Source organism: Apostichopus japonicus, chromosome 16 (genome assembly GCF_037975245.1).
Source record: "Apostichopus japonicus isolate 1M-3 chromosome 16, ASM3797524v1, whole genome shotgun sequence".
Classification (NCBI taxonomy): Eukaryota; Metazoa; Echinodermata; class Holothuroidea; order Aspidochirotida; family Stichopodidae; genus Apostichopus; species Apostichopus japonicus.
This window is the reverse complement of record NC_092576.1, coordinates 37,820,673-37,847,011: the sequence shown is the minus strand read 5'-3', so window position 1 is coordinate 37,847,011 and position 26,339 is coordinate 37,820,673. Positions and strand designations below refer to the sequence as shown.

The following is a 26,339-nucleotide window of genomic DNA, read 5'->3' as shown; positions in this document are numbered from 1 at the left end:
TCAGTACTCGAATCGCATAAGAACATTACTTGAACCTCGAACTCTCAGAAGTACTTGCTACTTGGACTATATCACTGCATGTCACAAACATTAATTCCCTACATTGACAAGTTGATGCTTTCAATCGATAATTTAATACAAAAGTAATAACATTACAATATCAAAATAGGTAACACAATGTTACGTTATATCTTTATTCATTTGTTAGGACATGTATTCTTTATACGCTGCATTAGTTAAGAGTTTTTTTTAATCTTCTCTCAAATGTTGACGTTGTACGTTACTGTAAAAAGTTAATAACGTTTTTTTTTTTTTTTTTTTTTTTTTTTTGTAAAGCACAGTGCATCTGGAATGGTCAATATTCCGATGTTCCAAAATATATATCAACTGATAATTCATTGCGATATAAAATTTTAAAGCATTTATATACGTTGAAGTAAAGTACTTAAACTTCAAATAGCTAGTCTCTTTAGCAGCTCCATAAATTGCATATTAAATAATACATATCCGTCTTTTACTTTGCTAGCTAATCGTATTGAATTTGAACGTGCATTTCGACATGCAGTGACTTGTTAGTTTAGTGGCAAAATATGAAAAAAAAAAACAATCTTTAAGATCTCTTTATCTTCATGATGAAAATATGAAGAGTAAATAATGTATCTACCAGACGCCCGAAAGTACATATGAACTTTTCTGATTCCAATTTTATCAAACCATATAGTTGGTAGTTGTTTTCGCAAATGCTGTTACTGTTAATCGTTTGGATGACGTGTTTTATTGGAACTGTAAAGTCGGCCTTTTTTTTTCTAATAGCCCCCAATTTAAATGTAGTCATGTTTTTATTCATAATTATGTTACCAGAACTATAACAATGTCAGTTTTGCCACGTTTGCTGTTTAATTATTTTGTGATTTGTCAGCTAAACCATATGCTTCTCACTAGATAAAAATTGTAAGCAGACCATGGATTGATCCCTGATTAAACAGCTAAAGTGAACAATCAACTTATGTAATAAACATGGTACGCTGTAGTTTACGTTAAGATTTTTTTTGGGTATTTTGAACACTGATCTTATTACACAGGGGTGCCAGGTGCGAAAATAAGACATTCGAATGATAAGGTTTGCGGAATGATAATTATATGGACTATAATTACCGGTAACATATGATCGAATATCTATCCTTGTTGAAGTCATATGATAAAAGGAAGAAATGTTATAATGATATAAATATACAACATATATAATTCCACGTCAACACTTATATTATATACTACATCAACCTTATACTAAAGAAATAGCGCATGTGCAACTAGACCCGTATCCATACGGTTTAGGGGGTAAGAATCTTCCTCAGTTCTACTCCCGCAAAACAAAAAGGAAAGTAGCTATCAGTAAACCATTTTGCGCATATAACTGTGAATGTTAAATGAAACGAAATAACGAAAAGTGATGTACATTTTCATCAAATACACATTAACTAATGATACATGATGAAACTCATAGAATGCCCTGGTTTGTAGCCTGGATATGCCACAAATGCACAACAGCTGATCAATCCCCAGGACATTCCCTCTCTTTTTTAAATCCTTGATCCAGCCTGTTTTAAATCCCTATGTAATTAACTGCATTAAGCTGTCGTTCTACGATTAACTGTGAATGTTAATTGAAGATATGGTGGTAATGTAAAGTAATGTTCATTTGCATCAAGTGCACCTTACCTAATGATATATGATGTAATTAAATAACTTCGCGTTATGGATGGTAGGGTATTGTGTAAACTATTCAACTTTATTTTCATCAAAGTTTACAAACACGCTGCTGCTTACACACCGTCTGTGAGCATTGGCCTAAAATAAACTGTGATAAGGAATTTTTGCAATACAAATTGGTTTAAGTATTACAATTTTAGATTACTCAAAATCACATGTCAACAGTATAAGTATATTCTACAGGGCCATTAATAAAATCATACCCAGTAAGTCAACTGTTAGATCACGTTTTCCTATTTTTTATCCTGTTATATATCCATAGAGCGCGTATTTGAATATATGCCAATCACGATAGGAAATGGACCTTTAGCAGGTTGTAAAACGATAATGACTACACCATGTTCCCGATTTACTGGTTTCCTATAAACGCCAGGGTATTTTAATAGCCATTGCATAAAATGACCAGTCAAACACCGAAAATACAACCACTTCTCACCTTGAGGCCGAAGAGAACGAATTATTTAATGGATTTCCTTGGTTTCATTAACAGTTTTTGTTTTTGGAAAGGCTACAACTAATTCCTCTTAACACCAAACAGTATTTCATACACACGGCGTACTATAGTAAACTTTTGTTAGCAATTCATGTTGATTCTAGTTGGTTATTACAGTCTGTTTACTCTTCGTGTACTTTAGCACAGACCATTGAAGAGGACAAGAACATCGACAATGAATGCCGCAACATTAATCTCAACAACAAATTGACAGTCATTGGCCTTGTTTAAAGTCTCTTGAAATGCCAGGTAAAAAGAAAACCGTTCGGAGAAAGAAACAGCCCACTCACAAAGGAACGGGGTCAGCCTCACAGTCAGCACTCACATTAGCAGGTATGTTACACATTCACTGTATTGTTATATTCTTTAGCATACGCATTATACAACGTAGGCCGTGGGCCGAGGTAGGAAAAGTGATCTAAAAATTAACTTTCGTTGCAAAGTCACGGGGTCTACATGAAACACATTATATTTTATTAACAATATGTATTATTTTCCAAAATCAGTTGTTTCCAAGCGTCAATGTTGCACATTAATGTTTTTTAGGCCAAAATGGCGTCAATTTCCCCATACATATCCTGCACAAATAGAATAGGCCACAAATATAATAAACTAGATCAGAAGGAGAATCTACCTTCATGTTGAGGTTTCACCGGCTATTTTGAACATATGTGCGATGAAATTTGTTTTATGGGGGGTCTACCCAAGGTCATAAAGCATTTAATACAGAATAGAGGACGCTGTCCATCTCAGCATATCGTAGCATTGCATACTTCTATGCGAAAAATTATAATTAAAATTACTTCGCTATGCTTTTCATTGTAATTACATGGAAAATCTGTCATAACTCCTGATCATTTGCCAAACGCCATTCTCCCCAGCCCAATTCTACCACCTTCAATTCCCATACCTATTTTTGGTTGCTGGACACGGATATATTAAATGGTGCTTAAAATCCTACCCAGGAGATTTTGGATACGTCGGTAAACTTCATATAACATTGCCGATGATACCCGCACGTTTTTGTGTCCAACGTCAAGTTGAGGTCTGCTTAGTCAGACAAAATAGTATTGGCAAAATCCCTAATTCTCCACCTTAAGCCTTCCATTCCTTAGCACATCTGATAACTTTAGCTTTGGTGATATTGGTATATGCAATCACTTCCCCTGAGGCTGTCTTTGCACTATGGTTTATTTCAATTTCGTTCGACAGGCCGCCTTATTACTAGTTGACGCCATGTTCAAATGTTGCCAGATGTTAAAAAGTATTGCGCAAGCCTGTAGACGCGATTGTGATTGGTTACTCGTGACATCATACGCTGTATTGTCGCCTTATAAACTCTCTCAAATTTGATTAAAACGGTAACGGTTATTAATAAAACTGCAAAAATGTGCACGTTAGACAACTGGGAACAAGCGATACTGGTGATTTCATATTATTTTCATAATTATAATGGCATTTGTTGGTAGTCATCTCTCTGTTGCAACGAACTTAAACGATTTTGGACCTCGGCTCACGGTCTAACGGAGGAAAAACAACATGGATAGAAAAGTGCAACTAACAAACACCCATTTCTGTAGTACCAATATAACTACCGTCACTGTTGTTCTTAAAGTTAACACAAATTCAATGTGACTTTAAGGACACAGACCCAAGCATCATCGTTGGTGTATATGTCAGGTATAACCCACCTACATAGTTCAATTTGGAAGATATCCGAATTTAAAATTAGTGTTTGGGAGCTGCCATTTTTAAAATGTGTAATATCAATGCCACTGGGATCTGAATCTGTTTATTTCTATATAAAAACATTAATGTTTAGTTATCTTTCTAATAGATTAAATGTTTCTTGATAATTGCTCTTGACAGCTGCCTCTATCACATATAATAATTGTATTGTCTTGGTTTGAAGCTCATTAAGCTAATATGAACCGGGGTAAGATTCCCGGGGTAAGATATTGTCTTTTGAATGGTCCGAGTTGTAAATAGGAATTAAGGGACAGAAACATCGGAACATATAAAAGACAGACGAAACGACTAATATATTACCGACATTAGTCCCCCACCCGTACACCCTCCCCCTCTTACGTTTCGTTATGATTAGATGTAATGGAAACACATACAGCTTTAGTGACATCAATGAATTCGTTTGAAGAAAATTGAAATAATGACTTGATTGCTAAGTACTTGTCATTAGGAGAAAAATAAAACATTCAAGCTTAATTGGGTAATGACAAATACTTAATACAGCCAAGCGTGTGAGCCATAGTTATGTTTTAAGAAACCCCATCTTTGGTCCATGAAAACTTTATGTATCACACAAGTATGTCAATAAAGTGTATGTTATAAGCTGACCTAGAGTAAAAAAAAAACATGAATGAAACGTGACTTACCTGGTATTGAAATGTAATGAGGTGTTAGGGAAACAAATAACGTCTAGACTAGTGACGACATATCCCACACAGGAATCTAAATAGTGTATAAACAATCAGATATCAGCACTGAGCGACATGACGTTATGACTAGTTCACTGTGCTGAGAGTATCAATATTCATATTAGAGTGACTCTAGTAGAGACTAAAAGTTAAGAAAGTGTTCAATAAAATATTGAGATTGTATAAATTCTAGATGCACGATAAGTATAGTAAACAATTCTGTTTTTTTGCTGCTGATTTTCATGTTTATATACAAAACACAGAAACATATACTAGAAATTCATTAATACATTTCTCAGTATCACGTTTACATGCTTGTTTGACTAAATTAATGTTTTAATAATTTCTTACCAGAAAAGAAGTGCAAACTTCTAGATTCTCTGAAGACTGCTTACAAGAAACAGTATGACGCATTACAACCAATTCCCTACATTAAGGACAGACTCTATTGTGTAGATAAAGTTTTTGTTGAGGGTGGTATTGAACACGTCCTAGAAACTCAGTCCGAAAACTCACAGGAAGAACGTTTGAGCTCGTATAAAGACATTTTTACTGATTCAAGTTCAAGGTCATATACGAGGCGTATTGTGAAGGGTGAAGCTGGATACGGTAAATCAACTCTGACCCTCCAGTTAGCTTATGAATGGTGTAATGGTGTCAAGGATTCTCCTGTTTCTGCAGCGGATGTATTAATTCTTCTGAAACTTAGACAGTTGGGTAATGTGAGATCAATCTATAAAGCTATCAAAGTTATATTATTGTCAAGTGAGCTCCGCTTAAATTCCAAAGACATTAAAGATATTTTGCAACGATGTACCACTGTAAAAATAATTCTAGACGGCTTTGACGAATATCCAAATAGAGAAAAAAGTAATCGAAGTGATATCTGGCGCATCATTAATTCCAAATTGTTTGAAACATTTGATGTGACTTTGACAACTAGGTTTATACCAACAGACTTTGAAAGTTCATCACCGAAACGACTGGAATTAATTGGGTTTGACGAAACAGCGCGTGACCAGTATATTCGAAAGGCTATAACAGGTGGAAATAACGAAAATGCCGTTGATAAAATCAAGCGAGGATTGCGAGAAAACCCAATCCTTGATGACATTTGTCAAGTACCTCTGTTCTTCGTTACGTTCGCTCACATGACTCATGAACGAGACGACTTTCGGAAATTTAAGTCGGTAACTGACTTTTTCTTATACATGTTAAAATGTTTCCATAGTCACACTAGAAACAAGGCATCTGACCACAATGTAGTTAGCTACTCTGTCGAATATGAAATTAATCACGTTGAACTTGACAAAGTTGCATTTGAGGGTCTGAACAAAGAAAACCAGCAGGTTACATGGAATAAAAAACAGCTGTGTAAGAGACTTGGTAAACAGTTCTATGATCTATATATTCGAGTGGGTATTTTAGTAGAGGAGGAGATACTTCAAGATTCAAACAGAGAAACTTCTAGCGGGGACATCAAGACAAATACTGAAGTAAGATTCTACCATAAAATATTCTGTGAATGGTATGCGTCGTTTAGGTTGGCGATTGTCACTGCAAATGCTAGAAATGCGTTTGAACTAGAACAGATTCTAAGTAAGATGGATCCATTTGACCTCCAGTATGTCTTTCGTTTCGCATGTGGACTAAATCGTACATCTGCGAGTAAAATAATCGAACATTTGAAGAAGAAAAAGGATTGTGATAAGTTTGCAATCCTCTGCATCTTGGAACAAAATGGAGACATTGAGGAGATCAGGAAGACTGTTACAGAGTTATGTTCTAAGAAGGTTATCATCAATAGAGATGACAGCAATTTACTACAGAGGTCTACCGTACAGCTGCTACAGATAGCATCAAGTCATGACGTAAGTATTATCGAGTATGCACATTCGTTACTATTATATGATTTATCATTGTCTTTTTCTTTAATTCTTTACGAACTTTCTTATATACCTCAGTTCTATGATATCAGATACAATCTAACTACAAAGCCCACCATAATAAAGTAGTAATTATTTCCCTTATGCATAATACCATTGCAATATAATGTAGTATAAATATAAATAAAATGTTATCATGATTTGTAATATATTATATAGGTTGTTTACAATTCGTCACTTTTGGCACTTTTAGCATATTACAGTACAATTGCAATTACGGCTCATATATAATGCAATATATATATATGTTATATAATGCAATCTGCTTGCTGTTTCACTATAAGTAATTTATGACTGAATTACATGTTACCCGTCCAATTTAATTCATTGATAATCCATTTGCCTGCATTCAGATATCTTTGCAAGGTTGTTTCTTTCGTCTCCGTAATTGTGTAATTAACTCGTACTTTGTTATATTCTCCAAGAAAAAAAAAAGAGAAACAAACAAACTGATATTATGCCTCGAAAATTGATAGGCCCCTAATAACACAGTTAAAGTTAACCTCTATTCGTCTAACAGAAAATATTCATTCGTCTAATTTACATAAACACTGTTTCATCATCATTCGTTACTGCTCTTTGCCAATTTATAAACTCCCACTTTCTTTGACATCTATGGCTATCAAGCTGGTTTTTTTTTATATTTAACCCAGTACATAACTCCATTCCAATTACATTGATCATATATATATTTTTTTAATTTCCATTGTACTACGTACTCTAAATATGTACTCGTTCCCTCGCAGCACTGTCTATGCACCCTCAAATAGGCTTATCCCCTCTCAGCACAATACACGCTATAAACGTGCTGCAGTATAAAACTCTGCTGCTCACATATCAAATGTCGAAAACTTTGGTAAAGACTGCTTAATAATAACTCTTTCTAATTACAGGCTGCTTACTTTTCTCTCTTTCTGTTTCCTATTGGTATTGTCTCCTTTGTTTGTTTCTGTCACTTTTGTTATACGGTTGCCATTACGTATTATGCTCACCGAGTTTTTTTTTTTTTTTTGTATTCCTACTCATTGTAATTTCTATATTAAACTTACTAAATGTATAAGTAAGTGAACGTCAGTATTCTCCCGTGGACGAATCGTAAGTAATTTGTAGTAAACAGGTAATATGCTTAGTCATTCGTGTTACGTAGCTAGCTTGTCATTTAAGGAGGGCGGTATTTAAACACGTACTACATTTCTTTCTGAAATCATTATTGACGAACACAACTGTTAAAGTAGACTTTCCTGGTATGGTAAGTCACCCATTACTCCGATACAACCATTTCCCTCTCCCTTCCAGTGATTCAAAAAGCATCCATGGGTGGGGATGGGGGTGGGGTAGGAGTGCACAATATTCAAGGTTCAGTGGGATTTGTGGCTAACCACACTACATAAAAACGTCCCGACAACTATTGATGCACTAAAGCGGACCATTATTCATTGAAGTTTCTGTAATCATATTTAAAAAAAATTGAAGCAGTTTGCATAACAGAAATGGCACTCTCAAAAACAGGGCACTTTAAATGTCAAATAGAACTAAAGGTACTATTTCATTAATGCCATGAATCTAATGTAAACGAAACACAATTTTTAGGGTATTTGCTCTCTTCAATTGCTACCATGGTTAGATTGACCTATTCTGTGATATGAGTCTGTAAGTTAAGCAATGACATATTAAACGAACAGAGACGCACACTATCTAGTTTAGAATATTAACATTTCCCGGTCAATCTCTAAGACAAATTTTGGGAGTGCGCCCCCACATAATATTAACTGTGTCCTCGATGCAAACACTGTTGTTTATGTTTGAATTGATCGGATCCGCTGCACAGTATTTGGCTTCATCTCTATTAGACGTTTCTTTCTGTCAGCAGTATTCGTAGGTTACGTTTCTCAATGATTATATTAATGCAATATTACATTATTCATCAATATTTCGTTCTCAAAAGGTTAACTCGAGTACGTTTCGATAACCTGTTCACCGCTCAGTAGACTATTCACAGCTTATATATAACACATGTTCAATTGAAGCATAGCAACCACTACAGTAATGTACGCATGTGTTGGTATTGGTAATTCAGCCATTCAGCACCTGTTTGAACGTAGCAGCCATTAAGAGCAGCCACTAACAGCAGCCAATAGTGTATACATCGACGTTACACGCCGTTGGCCACTGATGTTTGTACACTGTGACATGTGACGAGCGCTGGGTACGCTGTGACGGAAAAAAAGTGGATCCCCAGCAGCCACATAGGGCAGCCTTAATTAGCGGACAATAATAAGACTGTTACTTTTTTTTACCTGTTTTAATTCTTTCATGTGATATAATTCTGAATGTGGTGCTAACCGGACATCTCAATAGGCTCCACAACTAAAAAAAAAAAAATTATTTAAAAGAAAAAACAAAAAATTGGGGGGTCATTACACATTACGTTTATACAGCGCGTTTAGAGATATTCGTGTCGGGGTTGATTACAACTTTAAGGCCAACTTTGGTAAAGAAATCGGTTTTGTTTCCGATAGTAGAGACATACCACGTAAAAGAAAAACTGTTTTACTTTAATGTGGTGCTAACCGGACATCTCAATAGTCTCCATAACAAAAATAAATCGATTTTGACAAAATAATACCTTTCTTATTTATGCACTAATTGAACAACACACGACCGCAGTGGTAGTACTGTGTGTCATGTCTTACTGTCCTTTTTCTCCTCGTGGCTGCTGTTAGTGTCTGCTCTTAGTGGCCGTACCTTCAATGAGTCCTATTCAGCCTGCTGCGTCAATGCAGGCGCATCGACTATTACAATATAACGGTGTTTTGGCTGTTTTGAAAACGAAGCTTTTATTTGGAATGTATATGCAGTTAGGATATGTCAAGTCTACTAGGCCTAGGCCTATACGTTTATTACCGCTTTAGGATATAATCCTACTAAAACAATCTTGCTTTCAAGGTAAGTTTAATTATAGTAATGCAAATTGTGTAGACGAATTCTGAATGGTTAGGCCTAGACCTACAGTAGTTAATAGTAACAGGTTTGTTTATTTCTGTCAAGATAGGCTAGGACTTTACCACTCGCCGTAAAACATGGCTGTAGGCTAATTTAAATGGCTTGTGTTAAGGAATGTAACTGTTTTTGTTTTATAATAGTTATTAATTCGACACTAATCCGTACGTATAGAGACCGAGTAACATATTACTAGGCCCTAATCCAATCAGACATTCCAATAGCCGAGTTAGCCCTGGTACTGCCGTAGTGATAATGTATTTGGCTGTGCGGTCATATTGAGAGTGGTAGTGGTACATGGATTACGATAATGTCGCTCACGTTTAGCAAATATATTTACTGTAGCAGTTATGATGCTGTAACATTGTAACATGTGCAGCTGCACAATAGGCTACTACTTTGACAAAGAATGGGCCTACAACAAACATTTTTGAGAGAATATAAAATGCATGGAATTTGTTTTACAGTTATAAAAAAATATATATATTATCACGTAAACTAGCGTCTGACTAGAGTTTACGTGGCGGTAGCTTGTAAGCGGTTCATACGGGCTTGTGTCGGTTGTATTTACTCTGCATGTCTCGGGACGAAAAGTTGTTCTTGCGATTACTGTATGTAGGTTGAGGCCTAACTAACCACGCTAATGCTAATGTGATGATCGATTAGTGTACAGAGTAGGAAACGGGAAACAGGGAAAATCATAGAAACTTTCATTTTTGCAACTATTTTGTAATGTCAACACACTATTTTCTAACTTATCTCTTACGATTTTCTCATGCAACAAAGACTGTTACAGATGAGTGTAGGCTCGTACTGTACACCCATATAAAGATATAAAGAGAATTCAAACAAACGACTGTTTACATGTTATAAACCCTTAATGTCAGCAGTAAGGTGTAGCGAATGGGTTATATTTAATATATTATCAGGTATAGGTATCTCCCAGCCGTGACAGTTATTGTGTGTTTGTTATAGAGAATTTGTTCAGGGCAAAGGGGGGGGGGGAGGGGGTGGATAATGCTGTAACGTAATGTAAACTAGGCCTAGCTGAAGTACTGCTTTAGAGTAGACACGACAAAGAATCATTGTATGAACTAGCGTTTACGTGACGTTGCTTGTTAGCGGTATACACCGGCGTGTGTCAGTCGTGTTTACTCCGTATGTGTCGGGAGGGGAGGTTTGTTGTTACTGTATGTAGGTTGAGGCATTACACACAGTACATATTAGGGATGGAGAAACGGGGGTAAAAGTAATAGAAACTTTTTTTGCAACTAGGCCTGTCATGTACTATCAACATAATATTTTCTCATTTACCTTTACTATGTTATAATGCAAGAGTGGTACAAATGAGTAGATTAAAACAATAAAAGAAAATACAGTATAAATGTTATAAACAATTAAGATATGTCGGGAGCGAAAGTACGTTCTTGCGGTTACATTATGTAGATTGAGGTCTTACAAATTCGCTTATACTAGTGTGATGATCGATGAGTGTTCGGACGTGATAGTTTAACTTTCACAACTACAATGTTTTTTTGTTTTTTTTTACAATTTTGTAATTTATTTCTTAGCATGCTATTTTTCAAGACTGGAAGATATAGTTTGTGTTTGTAGTGAAGCTTTAATGAAGAAAATGTTAAAGCCCCTGATTAAATTTACTTGCTACAAATCATTGATACCAGTTGTTAGGTATAGCGAATGGGTTTTACTACCATGTTAGACCGGGAGCTCAGAGGGTTTGGTTAGCTGGGAAGGTAACCAATTGCCTTGTACATCACAATGTTCACAGTGCATTCCTGTATATGAAACCAGACGACTGGCAAACCGGCTGTGGTGGGTGTGGCTGTGAGAGCATTTTAAAGTCACCTAACAGCTAACCTAGATCAGCTTTCATGGTAACCACATCAAAGTAAGTACAATGTGTCAGGTATGCCCCAAGAGCAACAAATGGCCATCGCCAGTAATTATTGTTGGTGGGGTACCCCTGCCAGGGATCAATAATTGACCCCTCACGGCTGACCTAGGTCAGCTCATGAGGTAACCACTTGAAACCTACTGGAAACTGTTGGTTAGGACTTCAGATACAAGGGATGGGCATTGCCAGTAATTTATATTAGTGGGGTACCCCTGCCAGCAGCCCCCCAAAATGCCCCTCCCCTCATTGACCTAGGTCAGCTCATGAGGTAACCAGTTGAAAACTACTGGAAAATGATTGGCAGGACTCTATATGTAAGGGATGGGCATTTCCAGTAATTTATATTAGTGGGGTACCCCTGCCAGCAGCCCCCCAAAATGCCCCTCCCCTCATTGACCTAGGTCAGCTCATGAGGTAACCAGTTGAAAACTACTGGAAAATGATTGGCAGGACTCTATATGTAAGGGATGGGAATTTCCAGTAATTTATATTGGTGGGGTACCCCTGTCAGTAGACCCCAAAATGCCCCTCCCCTCATTGACCTAGGTCAGCTCATGAAGTAACCAGTTGAAAACTACTGGAAAATGATTGGCAGGACTCTATGTAAGGGATGGGCATTTCCAGTAATTTATATTGGTGGGGTACCCCAACCAGTAGACCCCCTAAATGCCCCTCCCCTCATTGACCTAGGTCAGCTCATGAAGTAACCAGTTGAAACCTACTGGAAAATGATATGTGTCACTTCATATGTACGGGATGGGCATTTCCAGTAATTTATATTAGAGGGGTACCCCTGCCAGTAGACCCCCAAAATGCCCTCCCCTCATTGACCTAGGTCAGCTCATGAGGTAACCAGTTGAAAACTACTGGAAAATGATTGGCATGATCGGCTGGATTGGCAATTGGTTACCTTCCCAGCTTAGAACCAAACCCTCTGGGCTCCCACTCTATGTTTATTGTTATAACCCAGCCGGCACAAGTGTTGTTCTGTCGAGTTAGTCGGGTAGGACGGAATGTGGGGGAGGGGGGGTTGAAGGGTATATGACAATAGCAATGACTTAAGTTGAGAACTGCAATCACTTGTATAAATGTATACTCGAGGCTATTCCTATATTTTTATGGGGAAAGCATATTGTTTTCCTTATAGCCGGAACCAAATTTGACTATGCTACGTACTCTCGGTTACTCAACACATCGGTAGTGAGTTCAACTCTGTTTTTCATTTTGTTCATTTATTTATTTGTGATTTTGCAGTTTTTTTTTTTCAAAAATAATTCTTCATTTCATTTTGGAGAGGGACCGGGGCATTAGTATTGCTTTCGTTTGAATTTATATCAGTTCTATTCTGTTACTAGCGTAAACTGTACGTTCAATAATATTTACTGTCAATGAGTTCATGCCGCTAAACTACATTCTATTATTTTATTAATCTTTCTTCAGATTCCAATATCTGATCTACAGCTGAAGTGGTCCTTCAGTAAGGTTGACAACAATACCATCATCTTCCAGTCTGGTATTGCTCTACCAAGCCTCTCATCACTGGAGAAGTTATTGGTGAATACAGGAAGAGACAAACCAGAACTTACTGAGGAAGACATTGTAGGATTATTGAACTATGTACTGCCGTCTAAGAAATGCAGGAAACTTTGGTAAGTAACTTACAGATAGAATGAATATGAGGAGATGAAAGTCTGGGAAAATTACAAAAGATTTATGAAAATTATTCAATAATTTAATCCAGTAATGAAAGGAACCGACAAAAGGTAATAGACAACAAATAATATCAAAGATGCCGTCATACAGGAACAGGTTCGTTGAGCCGGGTAAATTGACATTTTACGGTCATCTGAATGCAAAATGTTAGATCATATAACTTTACAGGGATCTTAAAAAGCTGTAAGAAAATTACCAGCGATCATTGTCATATAATATCGTTATAGTTGCAAGTTGGGACAAATGGCGGAAATATTGGAATTATTTTCCAATATTCATAGCCTAAATTGACCTGCAATGTTTTCATTCCATTAAGAATTACACATATATAGTGTACATTAAAATTAACTTGGCGATAGGACCAAAATATTTGTACATCAGATACAAATGTAAAGACTTTTTTTCTCTTTGCCTCACATTTTTTTGTAAGCATGTTTTTTTTTTCTCATAAAGCTGAATACAATTACGGTAGGTAACTGCACCTAACATGTCTATTTGACAATGTTGAACTAAACGTTAAACACATTTTACTGACATATACGACAAAAAGAAAATGTTTTGTGTTTAATAATTTTATTTGTGAGGGTGGGGAGGGGGTATGAATATTATAAATCAATTCGAAGCCTTCATTAATTTGTTTCAATCGAAATTAAATTAGATGAATAAGTAAATTAGGAAAAAAAGGTTTTCTCAAAAAAAAAATCATTGCAGAGTCGTTATACAAGTTACATTGCATATTTTAGTTTCCTCAAAACGCACGGAGCCCGAATATATTCCCATAAACGTATGATGTAATGTAAATATTCTTGTATAGCGCACTACGCACGATGCACATGTGCGCTTTGCAGACGATCTATAATATATAATACAATATAACAGTATAAAGTAATCACAATAAGATCATAAAACTGATAACAATTACCGGTAAAGCATACAAGTTAAAATCGATATGTCTATAACTTAAAACATGAAAAGAAAATTAGCAAGTAAAAGCCAAATGTCTCATAAAAACCAACAAATCCTAAAAACGCAAAATCTTAAAAACCATCGTACATGAAGTTCAAAAAGATAAGCTCGTTTATAAAGCTTTATTTTGTTAATATTTTGTATCGCGTCGCAAGGTGGGGGTGGGGTGAACTTCCAGTAAGGCTTTTGCGATACGAGGTTGTCCTTTTTTAACAATGCTTGGATTAACGCAACATGTTTTGTAAGCTAGGCTGATTTGATAGTGTATTTGTAGAACGGAGAAACGTATGAGTGGAGTGCAGTAAATTTTTCAAACAGATATCGCGATATATATTATGACACACCGTGCCTAATTTCAATTCAAATCATGATGTTAATTATGACAACTATAAGTAACAATAAGAGAAGCATTGACAACCAGTTGTTTCTTTTTTCTTTATACATTTTAGACATTACATTTCCTAGCAATGTTTAGAGGCAATTACAAGAGTAAAATCCTTGAAAAAAACAAATCACCCTAAATAATTCAAGAAAGTCATCATTACTAATTACTAGTTGGTTGCCAACAAAATCAGTGAGTCATTGCGTAAATCATGCACACAGTTTTGGTTCCAATCGTAAATCTTCGTGTGTTGTTCCTTGATGAACAGTTAAAATCAAAAGCCAAAGAAACTCTAAACATCGGAATAATGATTTTGTAGTAATTTATGACCTACGACAGAGTCCTGTTGGGTGTGAAAATATGTATGAAGATAAACATTAACAATTAAACAAGACGATTTTATTTGTTTTAAATAATTAAATGAAAGAAAACTATATTGTTAGTTCTTGGCTAACATTGTCGTAAAACAGAGAGGTACAGGTTTACCGATTGTCAAGGTGACCTTCAGCGGTACTTTTGTCTGATGTATTCACGGTAACTAAGAGATGTACTTTAGCTGTGCAGGTGTTCAACCACGTGACGTATTACAATGTGATTGACAGGTCATACAAAGGATACAATGAACATTGTGAAATGTAGACGACGTGCGTCACGGTAAATATTATCATGAAAGACATACTTTTTTAGGCGTGATTTAAATGAGGTGAAGTCTGTGGTTATGCGAATTTTGGAAGGAAACCCGTTCAATAGATCAGTTGCAGCGACAGCAAAATCTGCGGGTATAGTGCTTCTTGTTATTCATGCTGTGTAGAACGAGAGTAATATGCTTAGCGCGAAGGGTGCGTTTGGGTACTCGAGGTGTGATCCACTCAGACAGGTAAGAAGGTGCCATTCCGTGAAAGCATTTAAAAAAAAGTAATTAAAATCTTGAAGTTTATGCGTTGGTATATTCAATACAACTATGTTATCTTAATTGCAAATATTTGCATTTTGTTAATAACAATATAATGAGGTATTCTCTGTTTATTTTTAGGTTACCTGGCTATAATTTGGTCAGCTGGTTGTTAGTATTTAAAGAAAAGCGCACAATCATTTGATATATTTATTTTAATATCACAGGTTTGTTAACTGCACACTACCTGCATCTATCAGACCAGAGAAAATCCCAGAAGAATTAAAAATACAGAATGCACAAGGTATGGCTATGTGTGTACAAGGTATGACTAAGAACACGGTCACACGTATAAAATTGCATCTTCCGACTACCGTTTGTTAACTATAGTCCGACTATATTAAAATAACTACGGTAGCGGTCACACGTACTCATATGACTTTGTACTATGTGCGGACGATCGTTATTCGCGGACATATGCATTAGTGAGTTGATTATGCTTTTGCAAAGCTATCATGCGCAGTTACGTTGGGTCGGTCAAGGGTCACGGGTTTTTTAGTTGTAAGTAGTAGATGATGGCGATGTAAGCTCAATTTGCCGTAGCGCTTTCATTGATTCCTATTGACACCGTCTGTCGCTTGTACCAGCTCTTTAAATTGTTGACTTTGGTCCATATCTCCGTATGCGTCCGTTTGTATCCCTCTCTCGCCATCATATCCGAACACTTACTAAACACTTCCTTATTCCTGATGGTGTTGTCCACCATACTATGTATCTTCTTCCCCAAAAAATATATCAATTAGTGGCAGGACTTCTTGTTCCTCCCAGGTTTTACCGCGAGTAGTAGCCGCCATTGCGATCTGTCTTGTCAAATTGTCCGGAGTGTTGACTGTTGTGTTGTTTTGTGGTAGAAACCGTCCGTGTGTATGTACAGTAGGCAGCTTTAGATTTCACGACGCGGAGCTCTCTACAACGAAATGACGACACGTATGTGTTATGCGCATGCGTCTACGTCGACTTCCCGTTGTCCCTGAAATTTTACACCGGGTGTCCAGGGTATTTCCCGTTGTCGTGAAAACGGCAACTTCGATAACATGTGACGTCACAATTTTGTTGTTATTGTCAAGATGGACGAACAATTTGGGCGAGTCGAGCTTACAAATTCAGTAAGTTCTTGGTATTTCTATTCGAAATTTGACGTTTAAGTATAAAATGGCTCGGAATTTACGTACTGCCAGTGTGTATACTAATTATACTCCTCAATTCTGACTGTTGTTGGGTGGTTACACTACAGACTTTCACATCGACAAGTTGAAGTAGCGGCAGCCTAACAATTTAACATCTGGCCTAAACTAGGACCTAGGCATAGCTGGCTGAGTGTAGTGGGTCAGCCCTCACACTACCGTTTACAAGCAATCCTCTACTAGGTCAGCTATAAAATCATCCCGCAAAATATGGGGCAAAGGCTATACCACCTCAAACACCAACTTATTTTTGCCAATAATGCATATTTGGGTTGTTAAACACCATTATGGAATCAGCCTGGCTTAAAACACAACTTACGATTGATGCCAGTTCTTTCGTATTATATGATTAGCTTCTCTTAAAATAGAAGAATTCTGCTGCAGAAAAGACTGTGCATAATTTAGAGTGTTTGATTGCCCGAAATTAGTGAAACATCATAATCTTTTATATACATTGCGGACAAATCCACTGTGACATACTGTATATCAGAGGATATTTTGCTTTGAGTTACTATATATTTGATTGATTTTTTCCATCATATTTCAACAGCCTGCTGTCAACTCAGATAGTAATGAAGCTTCAGCGGGTTCAAGTTCCTCAATAAAGAAACCTAGTAGTAGCAGCAGGTATAAGTGGAGTGTTAGCTCAGTGGTTAACGCCGGTGCCTTTCAATCATAAGGTCCCCGGTTCAAGTCACTCCAAGATTAGTGTATGTCGTCCAGTTACAGAGTTGTTGACAATTAACAATTCATAATCATGGACTTTAAATATGAATGTAAGACACTGACTTCGGTCAGCTTGCGGCTTTGATAAGCCAATGAGGCTTTTTCGTGAGTGCCTGCTTGCAGGTGGATCTAATATACATACATAATTACCAATTATGATAGATTTCCAATTAAAAAAAGTATTTGTGTTTACGCTCCAGGGTTGTAATGGTTATGAAAAACAAGTGTGTGGATTTTTTTTATTAATTGTTGAAAGGCTGTACTGGCCACTCAACCGCACATGACTGGTCCCAAAATTCAATTTTATAGCACCTAATCAATGTTGACTGCTACATGCAGTACTGTTTTGTATGGATTGTCTAATAGTCTTGTATGGATTTTTTATGCTTTTTTGTAAACAAGCAGACTGTGTTTATTTCTTACATTTTTCCAATGTTTTCTACCATTGGAAATACAACCCCATTTACCATCATAAATATGACATATTCCTGTTTGAGAAACAAAATCAGAGTACCATATTTTAAAAATAAATAAGTTTAGAGCTCAAATGTTGTGTGTGTGCTATGCACTGATAGAGGTATGCTAGAAATGATTTCCAGCAAAATCTACAGTAAGATGGTTCATCTATGATTGTCAGAAAATTGGACCAGCTTTGAGGATTTTGTAATGAAAAACAAGGAAAGAACCATTCTAATTTTTGACAAAGATAAAGAATACTTATAGGTTTGATGCATTTCAGACATTTTGTTTTCGAGAAATCAAGTTAAAATTGATCTCTATTGGGCTGTAATATAATATTAAATAAATCTCAAAATACACTTCTAAATCTATTTCAGGACTTTCATGAAATGGACAGAGGCAAAAGATATAATTCTTTGCAAGGAAGTTACCTTGCAAAACCCATTTCAGTTCCGAAGGGGCAGTCTAGAAAGAGGCAAGGTGTGGTCTGGAGTGGCCACCGAATTGAGAAAACAGTCCTTTAAGGTAGACCAAAGGGCTGTCAGAGACAGGTATGTTAAGGAGGCTAGAAGCTAAATTCATGCTCTACAATACCGTAGAGGAAAAAGAAAAATCCTCCCACATACTAAATAATTACATTTTCCCCAAAAATTGGGATTTCAATTGGTGGTGCTGGTGGTTCCTATGTAATTTATGTTTCACTTTTTACCTTCCATTGCATTCTTTCCTATATACTGTACTGTCATGTAGCTCACAACCCTCATATAGCCCTCAGAGCCCTCATAAGTTTGTGATTGTACCAAGACGAACATATTTGCCTTCCATTTTCACGACAATTTCTTAACTTAAGACTATAATTTGGTTTAACCCCAGTAATTTCAGTGGATCCGTTTCATGTACAGACAAGTGCGAGACGAGACGTAGGTGATGTTTAGCACGTATCGCAAGGGTAGACCCGTCTGGATTCTTTGATTGCATCATTGGTTTTTTTTTTCCATAGGTCATGAATATTCATTGTTAAAAGTGTACAAGATATATAGGGGGCGTGGCCAGAAAGAGATTGTTATCTTTTGAGCCAATCAGAGGGTTTGTTTACCTTTTGACCAGGGACTTTTTTTATGGGATGGGTTCCTCTGGGCGATTCACTTATTCTTTCGATTCAATACATTCCTAATTTGGTTTTTCATTCTAATCATAGGTACAACAGCCTCAAGAATAAGGTGCAGAAGAACAACTCTCAAGATAAGAGGGCTTCAGGCATTAGCCCTGAGGAAACGGAAAGCCAAAGGGAGTTGAGGGTGCTTCTGGAAGACTTGGCCAACCAAGAAGATGATGCAGAGCTTCTCCCCAAGACCAATGCTAGTGAAGAGGAGCAGAGGCGCCTCGATGGACAAGAGGTCCAGAAGAGGGCCTGTGAATCGTTTGTGGAGACAAGGAAGAGGTGAGAGACTCATATTACCTCAAATGGGGTTGGTTGGTTGGTATACCGGTATTCAGAAAAAAAAGTTTTCAATATTTGACCTCAGCTGAATTTGCAAAGTATTACAGGGGTTGAACCCTGCATCTTTTGTTTACAAGCAGTGTCACATACATACAGATAAACACATGTGCACACACACAAGCATGATTGCATGGATTCATTCTGTCTCAAAAATTGGTTGCCAGGTCTGTCATATTGAAGAAATTCATGATGTACCTTTATCTTGTTTTGTCATAGGCATTTTGCAGATAAAGAAAATATGCCAAGAAAAAGAAACAGTGGGAGTGATGCTCTTCAGTTTTTGCATCAAAAGATGGAGTTGGAAAGAGAGATGAGGAAGGAAGAGCTCGCCATGAGAAGAGCAGAGGTGAAGAGGGACGAAGCTGAAAGAGATCGACGATTTGAACTCTTTCAACAACAGCAACAGCAGACACAGCAACAATTTATGCAGCAACAACAACAAATGCAGCAACACCTCGCACAACAACAGCAGCAGATGCAAAACATGCTAATGATGTTCATGCAATCGATGAAGGGTAATAATAAACAATAAGTTCCCACCTCCTACCAATGTCCCCAAAACAAGTTTGTACAAAATTGCTCATAAATGGTTTAACTCAGATGACCTCTCCCAAAACAATAGGGATCATATACTCATTATACCAAGTATGAACTTTGCATGGTTGACTTATTGTGTTTTCAACAGAAAATACCTAAATTTCACAAAATGTCAATTTTTGAAGCAAATTGAGCTCATGTCATATATCTGTAATTAAAGCACCATAAACATGCATGTAAATTAAAAATAAAATGAAAGACAATCAAGAAATATACAAAATGCAGCATTTTCCCATTTTTCTGAGATTTATTAATGTTTGATTATTCAAAAATACATTTTAAAGTGATTGTCTGTGTTTCAGTGCTATGATACACTTCTCTCAATCAAAATGGATATCCTTCTATATGTTTGACTGTTATTTGTGAATGGGGTAGGGAAATGTTTTCGAGCAAAACGGTCATGTGATCCAATGTCACCAAAGATCAATTAGTGGTTAAAAACTAGTATTTTGAATCATTATATTCACCAAAGGTTGGAAACGGGTCATATTTTGAGACAAGTTGTGAATTGGGTAGGGAAATGTTTTCAAACAAAACATGTCATGGTCATTTGATCCAAGCCCAAATGCATCATTTAAATTTAAATTCCTCTAAGCAAGAAACCAATATTCCTCTAAGTTGGGCTCTAGTTTTAAGAGGGTACCAGAGGACATAAAGACAGTCCAATATGGAGTCACCAAAGACCATACCAACTGTCCAATGTAATCTCAAGATTATTTCAGAATCACTTGGTTTATGGCCCTTATGAATTTCTTTATAATTTGTTATTATATTAAACACATAAATATATATATTGTACATTATATTTAACTGGAAAAATTATATTTGAGTGAAACTAAATTTGATATACTTTGTATTTTTACAAACAAATAAGACTGGGTAACCCTGCATTTCAAATGTAAGAGACATATTAGACCATAATTAACAATTATATTTTGCTGGTCTAAGCAAACCCCAAATTACCTTTGAAAATATTGCTCGAATGTGGGTGGCTCCAATTCAAAAAATTTTGATGTTGAGTTACCATATAAGCAAGTATGGGCATTGGTAAGTATGCCTGAAACTATGTACATTTTACCACAGGCTGAAAGTCCCATTTTTTGATTCTTTTTGAAATCTGTTGATTTGAAGAAATTAATCATGTCCCCAAATACCCACTCGACTGAAACTCTCACACTACTCATTGAATGGTTGTACAGCTTTTGGTCATTTGTTAGGTTACCTTTGAAGGGGCCTTGTAAGTGGGCCCTCAATGGATATGCAGGGTCACCATAAATACATAAAGTATTCCCCAGTGTATCATATGACCTATGTTCCAATTCAGTCAAGAGGCCAGACTCTCGCAAGAGGAAACAATCATGTCGCCTTCCCTCTATAGGCCCAAAAAGATTGGCAACTAGACCATTGGCAGCTGTAACAGATTGGTACTTCAATGCATGTACCCTCTTGTGACCATTGTAACATAACCTCTGGTACTCTTTCGGTCTGCAAATTGGACGGACTGTACCATCTACAAACCCCCAACAGTTTTTCAGTGCGGCTCCTTTGGCATGAATGGCTGATGCATATCTCATAAGATGTTCTGAGGAGAGCCAGAACCTGTTCAAAGTTTCCACAAGATATGAATGTTCGCTGTACACAAAGTTAATCATGTGTGTGGAAATTGTGCAGAGCTGTGGTACATCTCTGGCAAAAGTCTTCACCATATCCCCATACCTGCCAGAGAAGAGATAAAATACTAAAGAAATTGCGGGTCACTACAAATGAGAAAGGTGGAATCTTAGGACACCAATACAGCAAAGAAAAAAACACACATGTCCCTTGTGATTCCATACAATTTTTTTTCACAACTCACAATTTCTTCATATGACAGACCTGGCAACTAATTTATAGCTCACACCAGCATTCTAGTATGAGCTTTTGTAGTGATGTGTCATCTGTCACTATCCATATCAAAAGTGGTCACAAGCAAACCCTACAATCCCATCAACAATTGCAGAAAAGTTTTTTTGATAAAAAAGGTCAAGTGGGCCTAAAAAAAATTGTGGGTCCTAAACATTTTTTGTGGCCCATAAAAAATTGGTTGCCCTAAAAATGTTTGGGCCCTAATATATTTTTGTCCTTAATTGTTGGGGTGCCCTAAAAGGTATGAGCTACTGCACCATTGGTGCTCTAGTTTTTTAATGCCTAATGGTGGTCCTACATTTAAATTTATATATTAAAGGAAAACCATGCATACATCAATGGGTAAAGTACAACAGTGATGACGAAACTTCAGCATAGGCCTACACATAAGTTGAATGTTTGTATAGTGTTGACGGTTTAAGATGCCGTCCCATGGCATCCTATTCCTGTCTCATATGCTTGGCAAAAAACGAGACGGCAGCAAGTTCTATTTTAAAGTCTTTGGTAAGGCATAAGTTGAAAATATTTACCTACATGGATATGCAAATCGTGATAGCAAAATGCATATGGCCTCCAATCCTTGGACACGGTATCCATTTGTACATTTGATTCTCTCCGGGATTTGAAGTGCATCTTTCAATCTATAGAGATCATCTTTCTTGAACCTAAAAAGCGAAGATGAATAAAGTTAAGCAATATTTCAATATCAACCCTTTTTTTTTCCTGACGTAAGGGGTGTATTATTTAAAAACATGGCAGGCTTTGCACTTAATTAGAATCATGGAAATAAAATGATTTAGTGTTTTTCGCAGAAGTGGTTACCACATCAGATAAAAGTTCGAATTGAGATTTTTATTACAAGAAAAACCCCTGAAGGTTGCACAGGTGGGACCTGTCAGAATCTCAATTTTGATATTACAATTTACGCTTTCTGTTCCAGTAACCAATAGGAAAACATTGCACGCATCCATACCCACAGTGTAAAGCACACTGCGTCATTACAAAATGGTTCCTAACCCTGCAGTGCGCAGTGATTCCGGCGGCACAAGGCTTAAAACAACTGTCGTATTGCTGGCCTGGTGTAGGACTGACTGCTGAGAAGCCCCCCAGCAACTGCAGTCACAGTCAGTGAATCTGATGTCACGTTCGAAGTGTAATGTATGCCCATTAGCCTATATTTTTATTTGTATGCCTAGGGTACATCTGTGTGTCGATTAGGAGGTAATCCAGCCTGTCTTTAAACAAGACTGGGTTTATTAATATTACGGTATGTTTTATAAACCTCCATAACAGTATATATGGAGTTAGTCTATGCCTATGTGCAACTTAATCATCGGAAATTAGGTCTATTCCTAAGTCTATATAATACTAAACGTTAATGCATAGCCTAAGTTGCGTCACTAACCTGAAGTATGCGTTGCATTCATCATCGTTATAATCTTCCAAATCGAAGGGGTCGTAATCATAATATTGGAATTCAGGGTTTGACGGTTTGTTGTTATCGTATAGCAACATGAATTCGTCGTCGTCTAATAAATCTGTTAAATACCCAAGAGTAATTGCTTCACGAACTCTATGAAGGTTTGCCATCGTTTCAAATATTGCACTACGGTCGTCTGCTGTAAAGTATAAGTGTATGTCGTCTGCTGTAAACTTTTGTGCATACACCATAGCAACGGTTGCTATTCGTCTCTGTGATATGATTGGTCACATGATTCTTCTTGGTTACGTGATTCTTATTGGTCACATGACTGCCATTTCCCCCGTCGTACAGATCTAAAGCACAAAATCAACAGGACGGGGAGTCAGTACGAAGACGTACACTGTCGGTTAACTTCCCCGTTGCACTACTCCGCGTCGTGCAATCTAAAGCTCCTTAGTGTGTTGTATGCAGTGCAGTGCGGGTTTGTGTTGTTTACATCGTATGTATCTAGGCATGCGTCGCTATGTCAAGGGATTGAAATCGTGGATTTCCGGCCGAGGTCAGTGTTTACGCTAACACGCATGGTTCTTCCTGCTAATGATGGTTAATTCGGGGCTAACGATGCTAATTACCATCTTTAGTGTACGATGGTCAGACGATCGTCAGACCATAGTAGAGAGCGGTCACACGCACACCGTACCATGGTCGGACCATGGTCGGAACATCGTTATGTCTGAAAAAAATGTACGTGTGACCGGGGTCTTACACTACAGTATGTTACAATACAATGTATACTGGTTTCAGTACAGACTGTGTAATGTAATGTACACTTGTTATACCACAATGATATTAAACTACTCTACTATGCTGTGGCGATTAAGCAGAGAAATCCTTACAAGGTTAAACAGTTTAAAATAGTAAATAAATATTTACTGCAGTTCAGCAGGTACCGAGATCATTTCTTTCATTTTGTATTTGTTACTAATTGTTCTACTTTACTGTAACAATGACGATACATAATATTTGGTTTAGAATATTTGAAACAATTCCAAGTCGTTAAAGTGTAAGATAAGTTTAGCTCATTCCTGTGAGGGAATGTTCGGCGAATGTCCCAGTGATGGTAGGTCAGTGTGATTCTAAATGAAAATCCTGCAGGAAACAAAATGTAAATTATATAATATATCTATATTAACAAATAGGTAGCTTAGTTTCAATTTATTGAGAGTTATAAATACATAGCTCTGGTTATGTTAATAAATGTACTATGTTGATTTCATTTTTATTCTGTTTCCCAGTTTTGTGGCCGAGTAATGCCTGTCATCTTGATCTCCAATCCGGTCATTGGAAGAAGGTTGGTTAGACTTCTGTTCTGTTCGAATTAAATTTGCCTGGATGTGTTGTGTTTGCGTGTGTTTGTGTGCATGTGGAGAGGGTCAGTATGAGGGGGTCTGTGATATGGGTTGTAGAAATAAGGATTATCATTTTTTTGTATTTTTTCCTTAACATTTTATGTATAACCTTTCTGTTTTTATTTTCTCTAATGTCTTCCACGGACAGTAACGTACTATTTAATATCCATCGTTATACTTGCACTTAGTTATTCATGCCGTACAAGGCGACAATACAAGACATGATACTGTTTTGACTTATCGGATTGCAGGAGTTGGTTCCTTACACAAGTTCTGTATGTACTGTACAGTGCGCCCATACAGGTAACCACCATCGTGCCTCATTACACACTACAGGAATCTTCATAGATATTAGTTATTATTGTAAGGACTGATATCGTGGGACTTGATCATATACATAATTTTCATAAATTATGATTATTCTATACCTTATCATTTATCATATGTTATTTCCAAAACAATGTTTATCTTGTTTAATAGGCTGATGACGTTCACACTATTACAGAGTTGTGCTCACAAGGTGTAGCCATCAATAGCAATGACAGTGTGTCTGTACAGAGGTCAGCCATAGAGCTCCTGGTGAAAGCGTCCAGTCATAACGTAAGTAAACCGTCAATGGGCCACGTGAGTAAGGAACTTGTAGAATATAATATTACAAAATATTTCCCCGACCACCTTAGTGTGAGGAAGAATACATCATATAATACGTTTACCTTTATCATTATTGAAATGTATTTGTAAACAAATATTACAACCAAGTCTCACCATAAACATTCAATAAATATCAAAATAAAAACAACTATTCATTACTATCCCTGTTTCTCTCATTAATTGTCTATATCAATGGAATGAGTCAATATCAAAAATCACCTTCCTCTCAAAAGTAAACTATTCACCTTCCTATAACTCTTAGCAAAACCCCCAAAAATACATATCACTCCACTCCAACCCCTCCAGTCACGGGGTACAGTTTAAACCTCTAACTGAATTCGTGGCTTTGGTTAAGTAAAGTTTAAACACAAAGAAATTTTGCTCAATCATTAAATATGATAAAAAAATAATTGTAAAACCGATAAAATGATACCTTAAAGAAATGAACATCTAGAAATCTACAACACCAAAGACCAATCGCTAACACTCCCCCCCCCCCCCACCACCGACATTAAATTGTCACTCAACTTGTATTTACTAAACAGTAACCCTGCATACAGTCTAAACTTGATATAAATATCTTTAAATAACCAACCTACCACTCCCTCAAATTTTACCCTCCTCATGAAATGGAAACTCCTGAATCTACTACTGTCTGTATCAACAGAGATCAAAGAACTCTTGATAATTAACCTTCACTAGAACTAAATATCATCATCATCATCATCATCAACTTCGATGCTGTTGGCCAAAGGCCATTTCATCGCTCCACAGAAAAAAAAAACTCCATAAATTAGACTCCAGAAGTTACTGTTGAAAATCAAACAAATAATAATAACAAAATCAAACAAATGTAATAACTAAACAACAGAAAAATTAAATTTCACCCCCTCTTATACAATAAATATGAAT

The 26,339-nt window shown here is 36.7% G+C and overlaps 4 protein-coding genes across 5 annotated transcripts in view; 3 read left to right on the top strand and 1 right to left on the bottom strand.

Annotated features, from left to right (window-relative positions):
* The window catches only part of LOC139982302 (uncharacterized), a 150,758-nt gene that overhangs the window by 2,564 nt on the left and 121,855 nt on the right, over window positions 1-26,339 (top strand). The window contains exons 2-7 of one of the 2 annotated variants that reach the window (XM_071995002.1): window positions 2,411-2,596; window positions 5,053-6,569; window positions 13,000-13,208; window positions 15,740-15,816; window positions 24,663-24,718; window positions 25,257-25,376. In XM_071995002.1, the coding sequence (XP_071851103.1) occupies window positions 2,506-2,596; window positions 5,053-6,569; window positions 13,000-13,208; window positions 15,740-15,816; window positions 24,663-24,718; window positions 25,257-25,376 (2,070 nt within the window). In that variant the 5' untranslated portion in view covers window positions 2,411-2,505. Of the gene's footprint in view, window positions 1-2,405; window positions 2,597-5,052; window positions 6,570-12,999; window positions 13,209-15,739; window positions 15,817-24,662; window positions 24,719-25,256; window positions 25,377-26,339 lie in introns of both variants that reach the window. The other variant, XM_071995001.1, reaches the window with a different exon arrangement.
* LOC139982309 (uncharacterized) overlaps window positions 1-26,339 on the top strand; it is a 540,410-nt gene that overhangs the window by 458,602 nt on the left and 55,469 nt on the right. The window lies entirely within an intron of this gene.
* Window positions 16,625-20,356, top strand: LOC139982319 (uncharacterized). The gene is made up of 5 exons (XM_071995032.1): window positions 16,625-16,678; window positions 17,307-17,383; window positions 18,319-18,492; window positions 19,140-19,382; window positions 19,659-20,356. The coding sequence occupies exons 1-5, from the start codon at window positions 16,640-16,642 to the stop codon at window positions 19,972-19,974; spliced, it is 849 nt and encodes a 282-aa protein (XP_071851133.1). The 5' UTR covers window positions 16,625-16,639; the 3' UTR covers window positions 19,975-20,356.
* Window positions 20,984-23,763, bottom strand: LOC139982314 (uncharacterized). Its single transcript, XM_071995028.1, has 3 exons — window positions 23,350-23,763; window positions 22,475-22,609; window positions 20,984-21,755 (listed from the first exon to the last, which is right to left on the bottom strand). The coding sequence occupies exons 1-3, from the start codon at window positions 23,613-23,615 to the stop codon at window positions 20,999-21,001; spliced, it is 1,158 nt and encodes a 385-aa protein (XP_071851129.1). The 5' UTR covers window positions 23,616-23,763; the 3' UTR covers window positions 20,984-20,998.

What these genes read in the sequence shown, in the direction of transcription:
- LOC139982314 (XM_071995028.1), bottom strand. Translation starts at nt 23,615, where the DNA reads ATGGTGTATGCACAAAAGTTTACAGCAGACGACATACACTTATACTTT. An exon ending in GAATGCAACGCATACTTCAG is followed by an intron (nt 22,610 to 23,349) that starts GTTAGTGACGCA and finishes TTCGCTTTTTAG; the next exon opens with GTTCAAGAAAGATGATCTCT. An exon ending in CGATTTGCATATCCATGTAG is followed by an intron (nt 21,756 to 22,474) that starts GTAAATATTTTC and finishes CTTCTCTGGCAG; the next exon opens with GTATGGGGATATGGTGAAGA.
- LOC139982319 (XM_071995032.1), top strand. Translation starts at nt 16,640, where the DNA reads ATGGACGAACAATTTGGGCGAGTCGAGCTTACAAATTCA. An exon ending in CAAAGGGCTGTCAGAGACAG is followed by an intron (nt 18,493 to 19,139) that starts GTATGTTAAGGA and finishes TTCTAATCATAG; the next exon opens with GTACAACAGCCTCAAGAATA. An exon ending in TTTGTGGAGACAAGGAAGAG is followed by an intron (nt 19,383 to 19,658) that starts GTGAGAGACTCA and finishes GTTTTGTCATAG; the next exon opens with GCATTTTGCAGATAAAGAAA.